Raw genomic sequence first — 16,938 nt, forward strand, 5'->3', positions numbered from 1 at the left:
AAATATCCAGCATTTGAATCACTTCAGATCCCGGGCCTCGGTCAAACGCTTTCAACTTTTCAATACAAATGTAGCGACGGTCCACTCGATTGTCTGCCCTATCATGATTGAGATTGTAAGATAGAGGCTTACAATCCCTACAACGGGTAACGGGGAATCAGGGTTCGATTACGGAGAGGTAGCCTTATCATATAAACCACTCATCTCTTCAGTCATGCCAGTTTCAATACTTGGTCTTTCCTCCTTCGCTTGCTCCGACTTTAGCACATCGTATTCTTGAAGTATTCCTCAAATACAGGCATCGTAGAACCTCCTATGATATTTATGATTCTTGGCAAAGAAAGCCTTGTTTCATTTATACAGTGAGAAAGCTGCATTTGCGTATTAAAATACCTTTGAACTTACTTTAAAGCCAAATCAGTTTCACTTTTACTTTCCGATTGTAAAATGGAGTATGAGATATTATCTAGTGATTCTCCAATACTATCAGGACTTGTATTGTTCTTTAATTTATCGAGGTTTACTATATCTAATAATGATATTTGCTTTTTGAACTAAAAGGAAGAGCTGAGTCTACAATTTAAAATGCAGTTTCGGACCTTGCGTTACAACAAAGTTCTTGGCCATCAGCTTCTCATTACACCAATTTTTAGCAGCCACAGCTGCAAATGCTTCGTTAATTATAAGCATGATGCACTGCTCTTTGCTTAATATAATTCTTGAACCTAATCCTTTGGGATTAGGTTTTTGGACATACATCAAGCTAGAGATAAGAGAATGTCTACACCAACGTATTTTTGTTAACTTCTCCACGTATTTTTTAGGTCGCGTGATCCATTCTTTTTCTTACATGCTTTTGATCTTTAGCCTTGTACGAACGACGACCCACTCGATTTTCTTTCCCAATATTTACAACTGGCAACGGGGAAGTATTACTTATATTGAAAAGACTAGCCATAGCCGTGATAACAAAAATTGAGAGTATATCTTTTTTTTTTTAAAAAAAAAGTAATATTTTAGCGTTTTTATAAAAAACGAGAATTGTTATTTACTAACCTTTTCCCAATTTTATTACTTCTCTTTGAAAAGGTGTTGTTATACAGGATATGAATATACAAGAAAAAAAAAGAAGAAGAGAAGAAGGGAAAGAAAAAAATGTTTAAATAGGTTTTATTTGTAGACTGATAAACAAGAGCTGGCTTATGTCAGGATTTATTTAATCAGAAGATCATGTGAACGAGTTTTATTTATAAACTGATAAACAAGAGCTAGCTTATGTCAGGATGATTTAACTGTTTATTTAATCATCAATATATCTGAGCCTTCACATACTAGAAAACAGGCGTATCCATAGACGTAAAAAAACAAGCGCATAAAAAAGTACGTGTAAAATGAAGGGCCGTAGAAAAAGTACAGCCAATTTTTTCCTTAGGAACAGTCAAAGTGTACGTAGTCACAACGTAAGATATGTGATTTGGCTGTCCTTTAGACCTGAAAACAAGAATATATAATCAAAACCAATGTAATAAGTATGAATAAATGCATATTACATCATTCATACTTGTTTTGACAATTCTATCATCACTTTTTCGCCTTTAAGGTCGTTTGATCTTAATCATACACAGATTTTTTAAGGTAAAGGCCAAATGAGAAGCTGAAAGTAAGCTATAGCACACACATACTGGTTTACTATATGCTGATTATAATAAATTGTATCTAGTTAAAGACGATAAGTTATATTGACCTCTTGGTGTCTATTAAAAGTATCATATAATCCAACATTACGACTACGCGCACCTGGTTGTCCCTAAGAGACCCGAAATAAAGGTCACAGTGAGTGTTCATAGATAGAGAGTAAAAGGGAATAGAATACCAAAACGTGTTCCAAATATGGCGATAGGACATCAACGTGGAAAGATTAAAAGAAATGTTTTGTACTCCCCCCCTTTTTTTTCACGCTTCTTTTTTTCTTTAGTATTATTTTTCCCAATTGAACAAATGCATTCGAAACAAGAATTGAAATATAGGAAAAAGCAGCTTGATTCAAACTAATGCCAACCTTGAAACCACAAGACTCTACCGACTTTACAATAATTGACCAAGTAAGTGACACATAGAAAAGAAGGTTGTTTAAAAGGCACATAGCTGACAGAAAAAAAAACAGAGAAATGATGATTCCCCTCTTTCCATGCACGAAAACGTCACATTAAATTCCCCTAGCCACGAAGAATATAATCATCAGCTTCTTCTTCAGCAAAGAAATTTACAGTATTGTACTCCTTCTTTTTCAGATTTAATATTAAATAATTTTTGTAAGTTTCATCTTTGTTTTTCTTCTTTTTTATCATTTACTTACAAAAAAAAAAAAAATGTTATTTCTAGGTTCAACGCATGACAGTATTTCATGTCCAACTACCGATATATTCACGGAAGAGGAAGAGGATGAGATATGGCGAAAGAATTTCTTGGATTTAATAGCAGCTGTAATCACCTACTCAGAAAGCCTTGAATCAATGTCAACAGAATTATTACGGACAGAAGGAAAAGTAAGAGAGCTTGTTGTGTTACAAAAGTCCTTGGTTGAAGAATTGCAAGAGAAAGAGAACGTATACCAAGAGCGAATTGATGAATGTGAAGACATATCAAATCAACAATTGGATTTAATTGACCACTTAATTGAATTGGAAGCAGACTTGACCTTTGGAAAAGAGGTGTCAAACAGAAGATCAACTACCACAACTACACTATCAACGATCTATCGTTGGCAAAGTTCAGAACATGGCCAAGAAGAAAGGAGTCTTAATAGTGATACAACGGTCAATAGTAAATTCTTATTACCAAGTGATCATAAGAATGACATAATCAGTACTTTGCGATGGCAAGTTGGCGTATGGATAGGCGGTGGTGTTGGCTCAGGAAATATCGTACATTCATTTGAAAGTCCATCAGATTTAGGCGGCATAGAATTAATAATAGCTGGTTCTGGAACTATTGCTTCTCCACGCCATCACGTAAGGATTACTTAATATTAATGTCTTATAAATACATAATTAAGTTTCTCGTATATAGTCATTTACACAATCATTATCTATTCAACATTTACATTTTCACAAACATAACTACATGCTTCATATCACTCACAATCATAAAACACGATTCCGTTTATTGCCAAAGCATTTATGGACAGCTGACGAACTAGTGGATCAGTGTCAATTTAAAACTAATCATACCGCATGCTCATCACTCTTTTCCTTTTTCAAAAGACGACATCATTGCCGAAAATGTGGTAAAGTGATATGTCAGAGACACAGTTTAAATAGACTACCGCTATTTCCATCTCCATCGTCGCATACTGAAAAATGGCATCGTGTTTGTGATACATGCTTTCATGATTTAATTTTTGTAAAATAATAATAAAATATGGCGGAGAGAAAAAAGTGAAAAAGAGGGTTGCATTTATCCCAAAACAAAAAGTTTTTATTTTTCTGCTTCTTTCCTTCCATTAGATACATTTTTAATAAAGATGGATTATACTTACACTAATCCACAGCAGCAACTACAGCATCAACAACAGCAGCTGAAAGAACAACAGTATATTCAACAACAACAACAACAACAACAACAGCAGCAACAACAGCAGCAACAGCAACAACAGCAAGGGTTCCAGCCTTATCCAAGTAATGGCAACACCTCATCTACATATTTGTACCAGCAACCACAACAGCAGGCAGAGGCAAATGCTTTCAATCGCTCAACAGAGGGATTTCCTCGAAGTGTTTTAGATAGAGCAACTGCTGCTAAATTACGTTTAGAGCATTACTATAAAACGGCACTTGACCAAGCTTTTGAAAGAAATCAAAGGTTAGGCTACAACAGTTGTACGCTTTCATATCTATTTTTACACCATTAACATCTTTTTTATTTAAATAGACGAACTGACATTGAAAAGAAATTATTACATGAACATTGCAGTGAAGAAAAAAAGAAGAGACAACTTCAATCTTTGGGCAGAAAAGAATCTCAATATTTAAGATTACGTAGAACTAGATTAGGTCTTGAAGATTTCGTTACAGTCAAAGTGATTGGCAAGGGAGCCTTTGGTGAGGTCCGGCTTGTGCAAGCTGGAGACACGGGGAAAATTTATGCAATGAAGACCTTAAAAAAGTCTGAAATGTTAAAGAAGGATCAGTTGGCTCATGTCAAGGCCGAACGTGATGTTTTAGCAGAGGCAGACTCGCCCTGGGTAGTTCAACTCTATTTTTCTTTCCAGGACGCACAATACCTTTATTTAATTATGGAGTTTTTACCAGGCGGTGATTTAATGACAATGTTGATCAAGTATGATACTTTCAGTGAACCCGTCACTCGATTTTATATCGCTGAAATCGTACTGGCATTAGAAGCCATCCATAATTTGGGATTTATTCATCGGTACAGTAAAATTGTATTTATTTTAAAATGAAACATGTAGGCTAACCTCATCCTACAGTGATATTAAACCAGATAACATCTTGATTGATAAAGATGGTCATATCAAGTTATCAGATTTTGGCCTATCAACCGGCTTCCATAAGACTCACGATTCTCAGTATTACCAACGTTTATTAGAAGGAGCTCAAAACTCCAGTGGACCCGATTTTATCAATCTCAACACACAAAAAGAAAAGATCGCTACCTGGAAAAAGAATAGAAGAGCACTTGCTTATTCGACAGTGGGCACACCCGATTATATTGCGCCCGAGATATTTTTGCAGAGAGGGTATGGTCAAGAGTGTGATTGGTGGTCCCTTGGTGCGATCATGTTTGAATGTCTCTGTGGCTACCCTCCATTTTGTTCCGAAAACCCTCATGATACCTACCGTAAAATTATGAACTGGAGAGAAACTTTAATATTCCCTGATGACCAGCCTATTAGTAGAGAGGCAGAAGATTTAATTCGTAGACTGATTTGTGATCCGGATACTCGTTTAGGTAGAAACAGTCCTGATGAAATTAAGGCCCATCCATTTTTTTACGGTATCAATTGGGAACAAATTAGAAATGAAAGATCCCCTCATATACCTCAGCTTAGAAGTATTACTGATACCAGTTACTTTCCTACCGAAGAATTGGATTCAGTACCGGAGACTGTTGATAATCAAGGCTTCCAAACGGATACTGTCAATGCTCAAAAGGATCTTGCTTTTGTGGGTTATACATTTAAACGTTTTGATTATTTGACAAGAAAAAATGTGCTGTAAATACCATTCTTATTTAATAATCGATAAAAACAAAAGAGAAAAGTTTATTAAAAAAAAAAATTACACAAAAGAAAATTACACACATTTTTTTCTTCTAAACCTTCTTCATGGCCTGTTGGATGCCCTTAATATATGATTTTACAGTGACGGCAACACTCACATTGGCATATGATTTGTAGATTGATGTTACAACTGTTTTCACTGACGACACGATATTTATTTTTGCACTGATCTGTATTTTTAATACGCCTGGGATATCTACCTCGACATCCTTAATATGGGCCTTGAGCTGTGTATTCACGGACGACTTTAAGGTTTTTTCAATTTCGGGTAACGTGACATTTATCTCTGAACGAACAATGGTTTCTGCTTTCATCAATACATTGGTAAGCTGGTTTGTCGTCAATACTTTTTGGGATGGCAACATGGCATCTATTTGAGGAGAAATCGAGTCTGAAATGACTTTTTCAAACTTTTCATCCACTGTTTGTGTTATCTTTGCTGAATGATGGAAGTGAGGTTAGTATATAGTAAAATAAAAAAAATATATGCCCATGGACATTGCTTGATGCAAAGTTACATACTCTGGAGTCCGTCTACGACAGCTGTCTGTATTGCTTCCACTTCTGCATCCTCTATTTTAATTACGCCACCAAACACTGATGCCTTGATACTCAGATTGGCCTTTACTTTTTGAAAGATCTAAATAGAACGTTTAAGTTCAGTGCCACCACTAAAATACATGTTATATTTGGTACCGAAGCGGAGATCTTGGAGGTAATATCTGTTTGAATACGAGCTTTAATTTCAGCAATAATACAACTAAAAAGCTGAGGGCTGTTAGGGACTGTACGTGATGCCCTCTTATTGAGAATTATGGCCAAATGACGGCGAATGACGTTTTCCTTTGAGGGCAACCGCTGTAAATTATCCACTGAAACACTTGATATGACGTCCATTGTGGTTGCTGAAGTGAATGTAAATATGATACAATATAATACGAATAGATACAATAAGCGGTTCATTTTTCGTGATTTTTTTTATAAAGAACAAAGGTAGAATTACAAGATGTACTTTTGGTTATATATATTCATGTCATATATTTTAAAGGAGAGAACGCTTGGTAAGATTGACATGAATATATCTTGTGTAATACGATCAAGTCATAAAAGTTGGTGGATAGCGTGTTTTGCCACCAAGACGAACAGTTCAACTCGTTCCAAGCTAATTTTATTTTTTACAAACATCTCCTAAAAAAGTATGTGTCTATCTCCTCGCTCCCTCACCCATTTTGCTCCTAATGATTACCCCTACTTTTTATTTTATAAATTGGCCCTCTGCTATACCATAAAAAGAATAATGCGGCATGATGATTTTTATTTACGGAAAAACGATGAATTGCATGATTATATTTAACTCAGATGGCGGTGGAGATGTGTACAGTGGTAGCATACGTGATTACATAAGATGAAAAAGTTCGTGTCAAATCGCAACCCCAAAGAATGACAAAAATTTATTTGCAATTTATCGTATTAAAATATCTATTTCGAAAATGCAAATGTGCATGTACAATGATAATGAAGGAAAAAGGGGTCAATCTATAATGTAAATGAAAAAAAAAAAAAAAAAAAAAAAAAAAAAAAAAAAAAAAACCACCCGACGGAAACCTGCTGTTAAAATTTTGGAGTTGTACAGAAACGAAGTAAAAAAAAACAAAAAAAGTATCCGACTATACAAAAAGGGAATTATAATGCAACTAAACAATCATAAAAATCAAATAGATTAAATAAAATGTAGAGGGAATTTTTTCTTGTTGTTTCTACATGAGAAATGATTGAGAAAGCTTCTAGTGTCTCACTTTGACTAGGTTTAAGTAATGGGATTTTCATGGCTTTTTTTCTATGTGTGACCCTATACATAGAAAAAAAAGTTTCGTTCTCCACTTGACATGATTTTATTAGCAAAAAAAAAAAAATCGATTAACCTTTTTTAGGGGTCCGCCGCCTTTTTAAGAATCTTTAAACCTTTCAATAAACAGAATCTCTTTTTCCTCTTTCTCTTTATTTATTTCCTAATTTAATATACATGGCACCATCGATAACAGCAACGACTGAAAATGATAGCATCCGAAGAAGATCATTGAGCGGAGCGTCAGCTTTGTTAGCAAGAACATTCACAAGACAGTCCAGTGCTCCGAGACCAGCGAGTTCCAGATCAGAATCTACCACAAGAAGAAGAGCAACAATTGCAGCATCTACAGACATACCACAACAAAATGGCATCAAAGTTCATGTTCGCATTGTGCCCAACATTGAAAATCCCAGCAGAAGTTTGATCTTTGATATAGTAGATCGTGAGCTTCAAGTCGGCTCAGTCATTCGTATTGGCAGATATTCTGAGCGACACGCCAATTTAAATTGCATGTCTTTCAAAAGCAAAGTCGTCTCAAGATGTCATAGTGAAGTATGGGTTGAAACAGATGGCAAGGTATATTATTATTGACGCTCCGTTCAAACTTTAAAAATAAAATTGACAAATAGAATCTTTTACTAGTTGTATATCAGAGACACAAAGTCATCTTCTGGTACCTTTTTAAATCATGTCCGACTTAGTCCTGCTGGTAATGAAAGTAGACCAGTAGAATTAAATGATGGTGATATCGTCCAACTAGGCGTCGATTTTCAAGGTGGTAGAGAGGAAATGTACCGTTCGGTTAAAATGAGATTTGAATTAAATCGTTCAAGCAGACCACGGCCATTATCTTTCAGTATAAATGCCTTCCAAAATCTCCGTAACCTTACACACGGAGAACACAGCCATGTAACAACTCCCGAGTGTGATATATCTACTAATAATAATACTGTACAACCTTTTACCAAAATTACCTTATCTAATCAAGAATCAAACACAACAACTAATAGCATACAATGTACACCTGCATCGATTGACAATACTGATGATAATAATGATATCGATGAATGTTGTATTTGTTTATATGCATTAGCTCCTTTTCAAGCACTCTTTGTGTCTCCATGCTCTCATACTTACCATTTCAAATGTATTCGACCTCTACTACAGAGCTACCCTGGCTTCCAATGCCCCATCTGCAGAACTTACTCAGATCTGGAAGCAAGTGTAGCCATTGAAGCAGATGAAGTCATGGAAAAATATGCCATCCGATATAACAAAAAAATAAATGATTCAACTTGCAATGCACCTCTAGCAGATTCTTCTGGGTTGAATTTACAATCGGATATTCACCACTTATTGCAAGAAAACCATATAACAACAACAACAACAGTGGAACCTTCAGTTTCTTCTGCAGACCATGGAATAGACCAACCACTTCATATACCACCTTTACAGCTTACTCACCTTAATTCTCCTGTCATCTATTCCGAGCCGCTGCCGGACTTATCACCCCTAGACACAAATCATCATGGTATGTTCTATTTTCAAAACAAATGGCTATTAAAAAAAATGTGCTAAATGCGTTTATTATTAGAACACCCCACTGACAATTTAAATCATGTGATCGATGGTTCATCTCTTACAAATGACTCTATCGAAGAAAATGGAATCATGTCGAACACAGATGAAGACGATGAAGACTATGAAGAGCACAATGTAACACCAACAGAAGAAGATGCTCCCAGCCGACCACGCGAAAGACGAACGAGTCATATCATGGAAAAGATCAAGATGGTCTTTTTTGAAAAGAGAAAATCTACACCTTACGGAAGCAACAAAAATCGTCGCAGTAGCAGTAATAAAAGACCATTATCCTACTCAGATGCACATGCAGGAGATAATGAAACTGCGGTAGAAACACAAGGCAGTAGTCGTCGTAATACCTCCACGGCTGCCGTGCCTCTCAGTCAAACATTATCTAGACAATCTACAACTCATTTAACAGAAATTGGTGAAGAACCTGCCGCTGGTGTTGTAATCAGCTCCTATAATAGTACTAGCCGAGACAGAAATCACTGTATACAACAGGCAATGGCTGTTGATGTATAAAAACAAAAAAACGAGTTTACATGCGCATTTCATATATTTCTTAAAAAATAAAAATTCTATAATTTAGCTCTCAATATTATACTCCTTGTCAATTTGGTCTACAAAAGATTGCATAAAGCGATCACGCTCATTGGCCAAAACCTTTCCTCTTGCTGTTCTCATCATAGTTTTTAATCTAAACAATTTCTCTATATATGGCATTAGTTTTTTTTTTTTTTCTATTAACATTCCTCGTCCTTCTGTTACCATGGAAATGACCAATAGCTGAACTGTCTGCATTTTTGTTCAGATATTCTTCTTGAGTAATATTTTCGATCGGTTTATCATCAGGTACATACAATGATCGATTTCTGGCACCACTAAAGGCAGCACATCGCAGAACGCCTTACAAGGAGGAGGTGGAAAAATAAGTATCCAATTTATGCATTGTTTTTTAGTGCTAGTTACCAAAAGCGCCAATGGCGTCCAACTTATCCGCATCTTGGACACTAGAACATATACAATCATTATATGCAAAGCAGTTCTTAAGAAAAATATGTAAAACTTACGCATGCAATTCCAAACACAAGTTGCGCCATTGGACTTTTTCCTTGTCATCAGTTTCATCATTCCAGCCCAATTCTTTACTGAAACCAACGTGATCTACAATTTTAGCAACAATGTCTGCTTTACCGTACTTTTGCTCGTTCAAAAACGTCTCAATCAATTGGCCACCTGTTTCTTTTCCTTGGTAGTACTTTCTGTCACCTACATCATGACAGAGTGCAGCCAACTCTACTAACTCTAAATCAATTTGCGTGGCTCCATTCTTGATGCAATCTTTGGCAATGTCAAGTGCTATATTTTTGCGCAGTAAGTTAACCGTCACTGACCACACAAATTAAAAACTAACACACTTACCAAGTCTTCTGACTCTGTCAACATGGTACATGTCGTGAGAAGGATCCAACCCAGACATGTATTGGGAGACCATGTCCCGAGTTGCTTGTAATATGTTAATGTAAGTCATTCCTTTTTTTTAAGAGGGGGCGGCGGAATTCAAGGTAAAGAAGCAATTTATTACAAAGCAACAGTAATCAGGAAAAAAGGGGAGGAGCTTTCGTGTATTGTTACACGACATTTTGAACAGTTACACGATGTTAACACATTTTATTCATTCACCATTTATACCGTATCACTTGTGTCTTGTATAGTCAACTGCGGGGATTGTGGACCGTCCAAGGCTTTTTTAGCGGCTAATAAAAGTTCTTCAGATGGGAGTTCAACCACGGCCGCTTCCATGGTCGATGATGAAGAAGAGGAAGAAGATGAAGAAGAGGATGGCGAGAGTGTGGTTATTTCTTCATTCAGAATGACTTTTTCCTCTGACCTTTTTTGTGCCTCCACTTTTTGAAGCATATTTGTAGTACAGACAGCGACAATATCATTCTGTAGGTTAGCTAATTCTTCATCACTAGGCTATTAGAGGATATTTAAAAAAATTAATATGCTGGAAAAAAAACTACATAAATGTTTTTGGTTTGTTACCGGTATATTGATGTCGAGAAATGTAAGGGTATTGTTCATTTTAATAGATACTGCTAACGCCAAAATACCAGCCATTTCAATATTGGGATTCTTGGATAAATCCAGTCTTGAAAGATGATAATTCTCGGGTAATGATTCAGCTAATGCGATGGCAGTACTGGAGTCAAGTTGGGTATTGGATAGATTTAAGCTTTGTAAACAAGAATTACGAGACAGGGCACTTTTTAAACTCAATATCTGTGTGTGGAAGGCCAAAAAAAAAAAGTTTAACATGATGGAATTTCATAAGAGAGGGGATCATGGATACTTACACCCTCATCTGCTTCTCCGCTTAATGGGTTATTTGACAAGTCTAGAGATTGTAGACACACGTTTTCTCCCTATAGAAAAACTAGTTAGATAGACGACCAAAAAGAAAATGGGTTATAGGGATTTACCAGAGCATTCGATAAATGGGATAAGCCCTCATGCGTTATTTTACAGTTTGAGAGACAAAGGTTCTGAAGGGTATGATTATTACGTAATGCGGAAGCCAAAGGAGAGACAATTGAACTCAGGTCATTTCCAGATAAATCCAAGTCGATGAGGCCGCCATGATCGCTGTTAACAAGGTTAGAAATCCATGTGGTTGATCCAGCTGATGTGATGTAGTTACGAAATGAAAGAATCTTTAACGACTTTGATTGATAGACTCCTTCAGAAAATATCTCAAAGGATTCTGGTGGCGGCTTTATATTGCAATCATCCAGTATCAGTTTATTTAAGCTTGTAGCATGCTTAATACCTTGTGCAAGAAACTGCATTCCCATTTTTTCTATTGTGGAGTGTGACAAGTCGATGGATTTAATAGTTTTAGACTTTTTTTTTGTGATGGTGGTTAGTAATTGAATCGATTAAAACCATGATATTTGTATGGTATATACCTCTTTTATAAAAATGGCAATGTATTTAAAGCCCTTGGATTTGAAATTGTTCTGTGATAGATTCAGATGCTCTACGGTGTTACTTACCAATAGACTACATAGTAATATACGGATGGTCTATTTGTATATATGTAACTTTTTTTTTTAGTCACATTTACATAAAGATATGTATAATAAATACCTCATCCTCCAATTTACAGTTTGATAAGTTCAGGTGTGATAGACCGAATCTTAGAATAAAAATATCGGAAACAGGCCCTGCTTGATTCGAAGCAATAGTTTGTTTAGACAAGTCTATGGATTTCAGTTGAGAAGTTCTATAAAATAAATCAACATACAATGTATTATTTATTTATTTTTCATTTTACCGGCTTGCTTTCAAGATATTCCTAAACCGGTCTATAACACCTTCTTCTCTTTGGATACAGGCGTGCTCATAATGGCTTGCCAAGTCAAGAACTTGGTTTGTATCCTGCAGCTTTTTTAAAACAATGGAGGCCTGCTTCTCTTTCTCATACTCTTCATCTCTAGGGGAATCTTGAGAACAAAAGAAATGTTCAATCGTCAGGTTGCCAACAGAAAATGTTACTTTTCTCAAGTCCTGCTTTGGTAATAACAGCGACCGTTTATATTCCTCACTGTCTTCCTCATTATTGTTTAAATTGGAAGAATACAACTTGGACTGTAAACGAGAGAACCATGACGTTGTTGGTGACGGTAAAGGCGACAATGCTGTTTCTGTGTTGTTTTCAGGTTTATATTTCAAAATACTCTTTGGTCTAGTATTATTCATTTTGGTAATAAAAAAAAAAAAAAAAAAAAAAAAAAAGAGAGAGAAAGCGAACGGAAAAAAAAGAGAAGAAAGCCCGAAATTTATTTTTATTTTATCCCTCGTGTTCAAGGCCAAAGATGAAACTGAATGTAATTTGTCCCTTCATTTTCATATTTCATTCTTTACTTATTTCATCATTAAAATAATCATAGCTGCTCTATTCAATTCAGGAACCCAACTTATTTTTTTGAGCTCTTTTTTTATTTGAGTATCAACTGGTTGAACCTGTGTCCCCATTTAGAACAAGTCACAGGTGCGTTGTGGTTACTCTGTGTTACATTCACTCACTGTGTGCCTTTGTACCCCTTTTGCTTCCTCACCCACATGTGTCAACAGAGCCGTGACAATTCGTTTCAGTCGCTGTAACTAAGCACAAAGGTTGATAGATATGACGTACCATTTCAAAGAATGGAAACTCCATATTTAATTATTGCTACAATCATACCTGATCAACCTAGCCCACAGCAGGTCCCCGTCACTGCACCTAAAATGGCTTACTCGCAGGTGCCACATAGCCTTCGTGATATTTTTATCTGCTCGGCAGGACACAGGATGGTCTTCATATTTATGAATCTATTTCTACCAGTATTGTTCCAATAGCGACCTTAGTAATAAAACCAACCTTTGCATCACGAAAAACAAGTTCTCTAAAAGATTCTAAAGTCGATTTACCTTTCATTTAATTAACCAAAACCTCTGTTCTCCATCAGGCGAGAATCGTTTCACATTTTCTGGTCTTCAAACTAATCAATTTGGTGGGGTGCAATGCTGACCCTCCTCCATGCTTCTCGTACCTGTAAGCCAAAATAGCAATCCTGTAGATTCGAGAACTGTGTCTGACTTTACTCAGCAAATATGCCTAATTGGTACGAGGATCATTAATATTCTTGTTTGCCGAACAATAACCTTGTCTATGGGAAAACTCTGTGTTTAACTAGCGGCAGTGTGGTTATAATGGGCGTTCACAAACGAGAGAATTAACTATCTTTCCAAGATTAATAAAAATGAGACGAATGATGACATCACATTTGCCACATTCTGACCAAGCAGTTGTGTTCAACCAACTAATAAATATTCAGATAAATTATTTCTTAGGTCTGTGGAAGTGGAATTAAGGTCTGTCATTAAAGCAGAAATAAATAAACAGTAAACATGGTCAAACCCTTATAGACCTCAACAAAGACCCTGACCACCTTTGAAACAAGAAATAATCAGCAGCGAAAAAGTTGGGCTTCAAAAAATGTTATGAACAATAGCGATAAAACACTTTGTCAGTGTATGATTTATCGTGAGCGAAGTGGAATGACAAAAGTGTGCTGTCAGGAATTTATATGGTTTTTTTCTTTCTCTCTTTTTTGATTTGAAAGAGCATGATCAAGCAAGAGATACACCGTTACTGAGGGGGAAGTAACGCTTGGAAATAGAGAATACACTGGTCGAGTTATACGGCAATGTAGTAGAGCCAAAGAGTATTTTGTACAGTTTTGTTGAACACGTTGATTCAGAAAGATCTGGAATTATCCATCCGGAAAGATTTAATTATGGCAAAAGTTCAATTTTTGATGCGTAATATCACAAAATATGTATTTCACTATTCTTCTGTAATCGGAATGATTATGTTTCATTCGAAATGAATCCCCATTCTTTAAAGAATGTTGTATACGGATTCAAATTATCTTTGGACTTAATAAACTAAATCAATAACCACTCTTCTTGACTATAATAACAAAACCTAAACTTTAAAAGGGTCGTTATTAGTGTTCGGAATGAATGTCGGAACTTTCGAGTGAGCTTCGATCGTATTCCAGTCGAAGCTCGCTCGAATGCTTCTTTCGAAAATCAAACTCGTTCGAGATTATGATACCGGTCGAAATTTTCGGCTTAATCAGGTTTATAGCTTAAATGTTTGTATTATTTATTTGAGAAAACTGGATTTTTTAGATACGTTTGTTCATCTACATTAATTGTAAGTCTAACCTATTAAAATCAAAAACTAAAGAAAAAAAAAGAATAATGAAGCTGAGAGTATTGTTTAAAGAAAATGCCACTACCCGTCTTTTTGTAGTCATGAATTTAAATTGACTACTCTCCATTTTATGACCGAGCGAGTATCGGTCGATACTTGCTCGAATCCAGAAAAAAATGGCAAAAGCTCGAGTCTTAAAACTCTGTTCGAGCTCTGTTTGAACTGGCACAAGATCGGTGGAAACCCGAAAAGTTCGAACACTACTTTACAACTGTTTTAATTTTTGTGAGCCAATTTTTAGCATTATTGTACATGCGAAAAGCCAGGTTTTAAAATAATGTCGAGGAACTAATGTTTTGTAGCGACCAAATATATAAAGAGATCAAAAGCTAAATTTGATATAATTTAGTAATGTTACACTACCTTTTTTCCTTTTCTTTGGGTTTTCCCTTCAAACTCCCCCCATTTTTTTTGACTGCCTATTCCCCCTTTTCTTATAAAAGGGGTCCCAAAAATCCAATAAACATTTCGTCAGTTAGTCTTGACTTCACTTTAAATTGTCCTTAAGTTCCATCGTAATTCATATTTTTAGTTATTGAACATAATAAGATATTAATTATACTTGAATATAACTTCCAACATAAATCATCAAATTATAGATTCAGTTGTATATTACTATTCCTTCGAATTCTGCATTGAATTGATTTCGTCGCTAAAGTTATCCAAAGCTATAACCTTTTATTATTATTTCTAAATAAGTTGGCTACTTTCATATTGTTACACCACCTTTTTCTTCTTCTGTTGGTCCTTTAGACTTCAGATCTCTATATTTTTTCTGACTGCTTTTCTGACCTTTTCTTATAAAAGGAACTTAAAAATTCATAATAATATAATTAGTTTGTTCTTTACTATAATCTGATTTAGTCTTATTCATATAAGCCTGGTTCCATTATAGATATATATAACTACTATAATTTTACGAAAGCCCTTCTTATAAATCAGCACTGAATAGTCTTAACAGTTGTATTTTACTATACTCCTTCGAAGACACAGATAACTGATTCGTCGTAGCATTTCCCTTTGATATCTTTATATTTTATTTTATCTCTTTCAGTTGACAACTATATAGTCTGGCGCTCACTTTTTAAGAATTTTATCTTACTCTTTTTCTTTATTTCACGCTACCGCTTTTATACTTAAACAAGCCAGTAACAATATTCTAGTGCTCACTATAAACACATCTGTTATTCTTCATTTTATTCTCTATTTTTAATTTCATACCTAATACCTTACAACAGTAAACAATATTTATTTTAATTAAAGCAACTTGTGTGACAGAAACCACTGATACAATTTCATATGATTGTTGGTGTTTTATTATATTATAGGAAGAGTTACATAAAATAAGAATAATTCAATAATAGAGTGACTATTCAATTCTTAGTGAGTATCACGTTATTTTATATAAATAATTGGTAAATATATATGACAACGAGCCAGTAAAGAGAACGTGATAGTGTTACTGGCAAGTTTCAGTAAAAGTAATAGAAGAGAATAAAAATAGAGATTAAGATAAAGTTCTTAAAAAGTGAGCACCAGACTATATAGTTGTCAACTGAAAAAGATAAAATATATTTATATAAGAGGGTAATTTATACGACGAAATCAGATAAGAGTGGTATTCGAAGGAGTATAGTTAAATACGTAATGGAATAGCTACAATGCTGATTTTACAGAAGGAAATTACAAGCAATTATAATAAATACAAAATCACAAAGACTTAAAGTATTAAGACTTATTCAGATTAAAGTAAAGAACAAACTAATGATTTTATTAAATAATTTTATGGTCCTTTTATAAGAAAAGGACCAAAAAGCAGTCAAAAAAATTAAAAAAATCTTAGGTCAAAACGACAAAAAGTGCCGTGTAACAATAGAAATAAGTTCTCGGGTAAATAACTACAGAGAAAAATAGACTCAGGCTACGATCTATAAAAAGACAGATAGATAATAGTCCTGCTATACATAGAGGATATAATATTTAATAGGCAAGTTGTAGTAAAGCGGTTAAAGTAAAATGTATGTGCTAAAATCGCACTTATAAATAATAAAATAAAATAAATAAATCGTCGATCCCACATGGTCGACTCATATACCAAATACAATATCACAAAAGAAAAGAACATCAGGTATAAAAACTGAGTTACTACTTTAGAACTCAGTTTGACTTAAGATTTCTTAGAACCATCGTCCTCTCAATTCTGACAGAACAATAAGACTAGCTCATTGTTTACGAATCAATCCAATCATAAAGGCAATGACTGCTTAAATTTAAGGCACCATCGGACATGTATTATACCACCCAATGGTACCTTCACTAACTATTAGATAACCGTTTAAACTACAGATCCCAATAACTATAAATACCCTG

The 16,938-nt window shown here is 35.0% G+C and overlaps 6 protein-coding genes across 6 annotated transcripts; 3 read left to right on the plus strand and 3 right to left on the minus strand.

Moving 5' to 3' along the window:
• The first annotated feature begins 1,742 nt into the window (after positions 1 to 1,742).
• EV154DRAFT_529204 (uncharacterized protein) lies at positions 1,743 to 3,461 on the plus strand. Its single transcript, XM_051603651.1, has 4 exons — positions 1,743 to 2,102; positions 2,165 to 2,312; positions 2,383 to 3,011; positions 3,070 to 3,461. Exons 1-4 carry the CDS (start codon positions 2,052 to 2,054, stop codon positions 3,409 to 3,411), a joined length of 1,170 nt encoding a protein of 389 aa, XP_051451376.1. The 5' UTR covers positions 1,743 to 2,051; the 3' UTR covers positions 3,412 to 3,461.
• A 710-nt stretch (positions 3,462 to 4,171) lies between these two features.
• EV154DRAFT_431344 (kinase-like domain-containing protein) lies at positions 4,172 to 5,240 on the plus strand (the record flags this gene model as incomplete). Its single annotated transcript, XM_051596602.1, has 2 exons — positions 4,172 to 4,431; positions 4,490 to 5,240. 2 exons carry the CDS (start codon positions 4,172 to 4,174, stop codon positions 5,238 to 5,240), a joined length of 1,011 nt encoding a protein of 336 aa, XP_051451377.1.
• A 166-nt stretch (positions 5,241 to 5,406) lies between these two features.
• EV154DRAFT_401093 (uncharacterized protein) lies at positions 5,407 to 6,073 on the minus strand (the record flags this gene model as incomplete). Its single annotated transcript, XM_051595282.1, has 3 exons — positions 5,407 to 5,741; positions 5,825 to 5,942; positions 5,999 to 6,073. Coding segments are annotated over 3 exons (528 nt in total), but the record flags the coding sequence as incomplete, so codon positions are not given.
• A 1,168-nt stretch (positions 6,074 to 7,241) lies between these two features.
• Positions 7,242 to 9,323, plus strand: EV154DRAFT_529211 (uncharacterized protein). The gene is made up of 3 exons (XM_051603652.1): positions 7,242 to 7,727; positions 7,794 to 8,682; positions 8,746 to 9,323. Exons 1-3 carry the CDS (start codon positions 7,326 to 7,328, stop codon positions 9,258 to 9,260), a joined length of 1,806 nt encoding a protein of 601 aa, XP_051451379.1. The 5' UTR covers positions 7,242 to 7,325; the 3' UTR covers positions 9,261 to 9,323.
• Positions 9,324 to 10,321, minus strand: EV154DRAFT_529213 (uncharacterized protein). Its single transcript, XM_051603653.1, has 4 exons — positions 10,161 to 10,321; positions 9,708 to 10,097; positions 9,507 to 9,644; positions 9,324 to 9,448 (listed from the first exon to the last, which is right to left on the minus strand). Exons 1-2 carry the CDS (start codon positions 10,267 to 10,269, stop codon positions 9,805 to 9,807), a joined length of 402 nt encoding a protein of 133 aa, XP_051451380.1. The 5' UTR covers positions 10,270 to 10,321; the 3' UTR covers positions 9,324 to 9,448; positions 9,507 to 9,644; positions 9,708 to 9,804.
• Positions 10,322 to 12,542, minus strand: EV154DRAFT_529216 (uncharacterized protein). Its single transcript, XM_051603654.1, has 7 exons — positions 12,079 to 12,542; positions 11,892 to 12,027; positions 11,711 to 11,827; positions 11,225 to 11,644; positions 11,099 to 11,167; positions 10,788 to 11,024; positions 10,322 to 10,718 (listed from the first exon to the last, which is right to left on the minus strand). The coding sequence occupies exons 1-7, from the start codon at positions 12,501 to 12,503 to the stop codon at positions 10,425 to 10,427; spliced, it is 1,698 nt and encodes a 565-aa protein (XP_051451381.1). The 5' UTR covers positions 12,504 to 12,542; the 3' UTR covers positions 10,322 to 10,424.
• Between the last annotated feature and the right edge of the window lie 4,396 nt (positions 12,543 to 16,938).

This window comes from Mucor mucedo (genome assembly GCF_025094135.1).
Source record: "Mucor mucedo strain NRRL 3635 chromosome Unknown EV154scaffold_189, whole genome shotgun sequence".
NCBI classification, from domain to species: Eukaryota; Fungi; Mucoromycota; class Mucoromycetes; order Mucorales; family Mucoraceae; genus Mucor; species Mucor mucedo.